At 43.8% G+C, this 6124-nt stretch overlaps 1 protein-coding gene across 7 annotated transcripts in view; it reads left to right on the plus strand.

Annotated features, from left to right (window-relative positions):
* The window catches only part of si:ch211-79k12.2 (uncharacterized protein LOC568844 homolog), an 8028-nt gene extending 1904 nt beyond the window's left edge, over window positions 1–6124 (plus strand). For 5 of the 7 annotated variants that reach the window (XM_049024280.1, XM_049024282.1, XM_049024281.1 and 2 more), the window contains one exon: window positions 1761–6124. In XM_049024280.1, the coding sequence (XP_048880237.1) occupies window positions 1761–3388 (1628 nt within the window). In that variant the 3' untranslated portion in view covers window positions 3389–6124. The remainder of the gene's footprint in view (window positions 1–1760) is intronic. The other 2 variants (XM_049024284.1, XM_049024285.1) reach the window with 2 other exon arrangements.

Raw genomic sequence — 6124 nt, forward strand, 5'->3', positions numbered from 1 at the left:
GGAGAAGCCATGTCTCAAAAACTAAGTACATGATTCAGTAGCTTGTAGAACCACTATTAGCAGCCATAATTTGAATTAATCGTTTACTGTATGACTTTATCAGTTTCTCACATTATTGTGCAGGAATCTTGGCCCACTTTTTTTTACAGCGTTGCTCCAGTTCATTGAGGATTGTGGGCATTTGTTTATGGAAAGCTCTCTTAAGGTCCCACCGCAGCGTTTCGATCAGGTTGAGGTCTGGACTTTGACTGGGGCATTGCAACACCTTGATTCCTTTCTTTTTCAGCCATTCTGTTGCATATTTGCTGGTGTGCTTGGAATCATTGTCCTGTTGTATGACCCAGAACCCAAATCATCACCCCTCCATCACTGTGCTTGACAGTTGGTGTGAAGTGTTTGTGCTGATATACTGTGTTTTGTTTTCACCAAACGTGGCACTATACATTATGACCAAACATCTCCACTCCAGTCTTATCTGTCCAAAGGACATTGTTCCGGAAGTCTCGTGGTTTCCAAAAAAGCCCTTCCATACTCATTCAGTCTTTTTCCAAATGTACTGTCATGAACTTTAACATTTAACATGCTAACTGAGGCCTGTAGAATCTGAGATGTAGCTCTTGGGTTTTTTTTCAATTTCTCTGACCTTGTGGTGAATTTTCTGGGATGTGAACTCCTGGGGAGATTGGCAACTGTCTTGAATGTTTTCCACCTGTGAATAATATTTCTCACTGTAGAATGGTAGACTTCAAATTGTTTGGACATGGTCTTATAACCTTTCCCTGATTGATGGACAACCATAATTCTCTTAGATCATTCTCTAAGATCATTACTGATGTCTTTCCTCCTCGGCATTATGGTAACGCACACCTGAATGCTCCATTGAATCAAGTACATTTGATTAGCAGTACCTGGCTGCTACATGCCATCTTAATGCCTATGGAAGCATTAAGTATGCTTAATTTTTCACATACTGCTTCTGCATTTTGGCTTAGTTTTTCTTAAATTAATAAGTGCATGGTGTAATATGCCACGTGTTGTTGTCCATGTGAGGTTTTTACCTAATTTTAAGACCTGCTAAGGACCAGATGATTTTTTAATTATGTTCTGAGGTGTAATATATATCTTGTAATAGGTGTAATATATATTATATGCTTATATATATAAGCAGGTCTTAAAATTAGGTAAAAATCTCACATGGACAACAACAAATATATATATATATATATATATATATATATTTGTGTGTATGTGTGTGTCTCTCTCTCTTTCTATATATATATATATATATATATATATATATACACACACACACATACACACATATAGATAGATCTTTATTGTCACTATTGCAAAAACAATGAAAAACAGGTCAGCAACTCTCTGTTTAGCAGCATACGTTAAAGTAATAAATAAGAGAGATAAGAACAACACACAAAAACAAACAGCCATCCTATTACAGTATGAGTGTCTGAGTACAATGTGTACAATATTTCAGTCCACGGTAGTGTGTGCTTAATGACATATATATATATGAGGGTGTACTTTTTCGCATGACTGTGAATATATATACATGTGTATGTATAAACACATACACATTTATATACACATCTATATATTACAACGATTTATACACCCATTATACACACTTATTAGATTTTTTTACATTTGTCTTTTCCACCGTGTCTCTTTTTATGTTCTCTCTCTCTTGCTCTCTCGCTCTCTCCCCCCCCCCCCCCCATTCCCACTTTCTGTTTTTATAGTACAGCATCATTCCTGCACCTGCCCCGGCTGCCCCTTCTCTTCCCCTTCCACATCCTCCCCCACCTTCCAGACCCTAAAGCCCAGGCAGACCTCATCTGTGCGGACCCAGCCATCACAGTCTGAGAGGAGCCAGCAGCCCAAAGAGCCCAGTGGTGGACCTGTCAGCCTGGGCCTTTGCCTAGGGCTGGGCTTGTCCATAGAAGAAGAGACCAGCGAACCGGGCAGTGCCTGTAACACGGATGGCAGCCAGCGACAGCAGCAGGAGAAAAGCCCTGAGCCCCATGACAGCAGCACCAGCAGCCCTGCCCAGCCGTGCCCTCCCCAGGTGCCCACCTTTCCCTGTCTCTGCTGCCATCGGGGCTTCCAGACCTGTGCCCAGCTTATGAGCCACCAGCAGGGCACTGATTTCCCCCAATCTCACCCCCACTATCATCACCACCACTGTCCTCTTGCCTCCTGCTTGCACTGCCCCCAGCTCCCCCAATCCACCCAGGCTCCCTCCCCTTTTCCCTGCCTCTCCTGCCAGCGCACGTTCCAGACTTGCGCCCAGCTCCTGAGGCACCAGCAAGGCCACGCCCAGCAGGATGGGATCCCACAGCACCCCTGCATGCACTGCTCTGCCTCCTTCCCCCGCCCTTCCCAGCTCCTCCAGCACCAGCGCTCCCAACACGCCTCCAAGACAGGCGGCTTCCTGTGTGCCGAGTGTGGCCGGGCGTTCAACTCACACAGCAACCTGCGCATCCACCTCAACGTGCACACAGGTGCTCGGCCGTACTCCTGCTCCGACTGCGGCAAGAGCTTCAGCCAGTCGGGGGCGCTCAAGATCCACCGACGGATCCACACCGGCGAGCGTCCGTACACCTGCACTTTCTGTGGGCGCGGCTTCCCTCACCTGGCGGGAATCCGGGCACACCAGCGTACACACACGGGCGAGAAGCCCTACCGCTGCCCCCAGTGTGGAAAATGCTTCACCCAGTCAGGGGCGCTAAAGATTCACATGCGCATTCACACTGGCGAGCGGCCTTTTGTCTGTGGCCTTTGTGGAAAGGGCTTCTCCAACCGTTCTGGGATCCGCTTCCACTATCGGACCGTGCACGGCATCCTCTCCGAGACCAATCCTACTTTAGACACGCACTCAGGCCTCCTGGCCTCCACATCTGTCGCTACCATTGGTCCCCGGGGAAATTCTAACTTTGGACTGACAGCCAATCGTAGCGTGAGTCCTGCCATCAGCCTCAGCTCTAGCTCTAACACTTGTGAGAGTCCCGGTACCAATCCTGATGTCGATTTGAGTGATCCCCCCTCCACTGTTTCCAGCTCCCTTCTGTCCCCAGGATCAGGGTTCCCCCTCGATTCAGGCAGCGAGCTGGAGCCCACACCAGCCAAGGGCATGCGGAAGCAGAAGGTTTCTGGGAAAACAGCGCGTGAGGCACGTCAGTATTCCTGCGAGGACTGTGGCCGATGTTTTCGGGACGCTCCTTCCAGAAACCGGCACCAGGCACTGGAGCACTACTCTGGTCTGGAGGGTGAAGAGGAGGGGGAAGGAGAGGGGAATGGCGTGAACGCAGGGACAGCACATCCTCAAGAGGGACCAGAAGGGGAGGCAGTAGGCAGTCTGATGCTGTGAGTGGCTGACTGGTGTCAAAGGCGCAGATGTTAGGGGAGACGGGGGGGGGGGGCACTTCCTCCCCAGTTTTATACCCCATCAAGCATATCTGCGTATACTTAAAGGTTGAGAGCTTTTGCTCATTGTTTGGTCCCTCCCCACTTCAAAAATCTGTCCTGTGCTCCTGCTTGGCGTATTGGACAGCAGATAAAGAAAGCCATCCTGTGAGAAAGGGGGGAACAGCCAGGGCAGCTGAAGGAGGGGAGGGGAGAGATGCTGAGGTTAAAGAATGATAAAGGGGGGAAAAGAAAAGAAAGAGGCGGGCCTGCGAGCTACAGTACAGGTCGAAAATAGTGTCCTTTTCAGATTGATTCAAATAGATCATTAATGTTTCCACAAAGCACTTTAAAAACAAGACTGATACTGTAACTAAATATCTACAAGTCTAGTATTATGCAAATTATGCATAAAGTATCAGTCCTGGCACCGATTAACCACACTATTGCCTATCTACAAAGAACATGCTGCAGCATTGCCTCTTCTTACCCACTCTGAAGATGTAACATTTCTCAGATTTGTCAGAGTACAAACTTTGCACGGCCATTTTAATTCTACTCAATTCTTGACTATCGGAGACCCAGTTTAGCTTTGGATTTAGTTGCTTAGTCAGTAGTATAATTGTTTTTTTTCCCCTTAAATATCAAATAGTGGCCAGTTTCATATTCTTTGTAAGACGTTTTCTACACTTTTGCAGGAATATATTTATTTTTGTAAGAACTGATTGGGCAGCATCAGTTCTAAATGTTTGTCCTGAATGATATGTACTTTTTGTTAATAATACCCAGACGTTTTGTTAACTTTAAATATTTTGATTATGTGTCCTCCCAGTGATCATTTTCTAGCTCTTGGTGGCAGTACTGTATGTGCAGGCATATGTAAATGACTTTATAACACTGACCGTAATAATCTACTCATACTTCTTTTGAAAGTAACCTTTGGAGCTCCAATGCAAGGCTGATCTAGCCGATCTCAGAACAAGGGTTCTGATGAACAATGAAGCAACTGTAAAATAACACTCGATTCATTCTGGCACCGTTCCGGAAAGTGCATCTGTCAGCTTTTTCTTGTTAATTTGTAAAGTGTGGGATACATGTAGCCCTGCTCAGACATGCTTAAACGTCTTTATGCAGCTTGCTTACACTTTCTGTTGTAAACCGCGGTAACGCCTCTGATTGCCTAGCCAGCAGCTGCCACGCTCTTCATGATGCCTAACAGTAGCGCAGACTTCCAGTGAAGCGTGGAGAGCGACGCCGTGGAGCGCAGTGGTTATGGTCATGATAGCCGTAGTGATGATAAACAGAAAACAAATGATCCATTTCAAAGATGTGCTTAAACCAGGGTTCCAAGCTGGCTCCTTGGCATGCTAATCACATCATTGGTGAGGGTTAGTTACCTGTTTAACTCACGATGGCTTAGCAGGAAGTCTAGTGCCTTCTTCATATGCTGGATGCTTTGCCAGAAATCAGTATTTTGACTGTTATACTGCACCCCCCCCCCAGACAGACATATGTTCACATTCACTCAAACTGGCAGGCCATCACTCACATGCTGTTACCATAGAAATCCTGTGATATATTGCTAATTCTGAAAATTCCCCCCCACACACACCTTTTAGCTTTCATGATTATGAACTTATTGTGGTGTTATCTGTTTAGAATGGTGTGACTGAAGAATTGTGAAATATTTCAAGCATAACTCCACATTTTTTATGTGCTGCCATTACTCATTGTGAGATAGGTTCTCCTGTTGCACCCTTTTCCAAAGCACTTAGCTTGAATTGTATTAATATAAATGAGCAATATATCTGTTTTTTCAAAGAAACAATGTGTACATTTAAGTTGCTTGGAAAACTAATCTAAAAAATGAATAAAGTTGATGCTGACTTCTGCTTAGATTTTAAAATTAACAAAATCATCTCTCTGATTATTTCTAAAATCAATTATATACTGATGTTATCACAAACCCGGGGCTAGCAATACAGTATATGAACTGACAATGTTCACAACGAGAAAAAATCTATGCTTTTCGCACAAAATATGTCAACATTTTCTTCTAATGGATAAAAATCCAGTTTCAAACCACAGGATATTTTAATTTGCCAAAAATATTAAACAGGTACGTAATCTTTAAAAATTTAAGCCTTGGTGAAACAGCAGACATTTTTGCAGTTGGTGATTCATAATTTAAATTATATCTCTGCCTATACTTTGTTATACGTTTGTCAATTTCAAAAGAGCAAATGCAGATATACATCAAACAAAAAGCAACTTGCTTACTGTAATAATAAAAAAGGTCAATGCGGGAATTTAACGGAGATATTTTCGTTTCACTGGTTTTTCAGCCTTTGTTTGAGATATTCTTAGCTCCAGGGCGGCATCTATTGGACATCTGGTACTTCACATCCTATTATTATTTCACAGCATGCTGAGTGTGATGTTTGATCTCATTGTATAGTGAGTTTTATCCGTATGCAATACAACCACATAATTTATCAGTATGTTATTTTGTTAAAATACAGATGTTTTTCCCAGACTTTCTTTAGTTTAATCAGTGAGTTGGCTGCAGTTTTGTCTTTTCAGATATAGCTCTGTTTCCTTACTCTTGAATTGCCATTAGGCCTAATTTGTATGGATTTTTGTACAGTGTTTTCTGGCTGTCATTGTAGAATAATAAACATATTTTTGGTTGTTTGGCAAA

Source organism: Brienomyrus brachyistius, chromosome 9 (assembly GCF_023856365.1).
Source record: "Brienomyrus brachyistius isolate T26 chromosome 9, BBRACH_0.4, whole genome shotgun sequence".
NCBI classification, from domain to species: Eukaryota; Metazoa; Chordata; class Actinopteri; order Osteoglossiformes; family Mormyridae; genus Brienomyrus; species Brienomyrus brachyistius.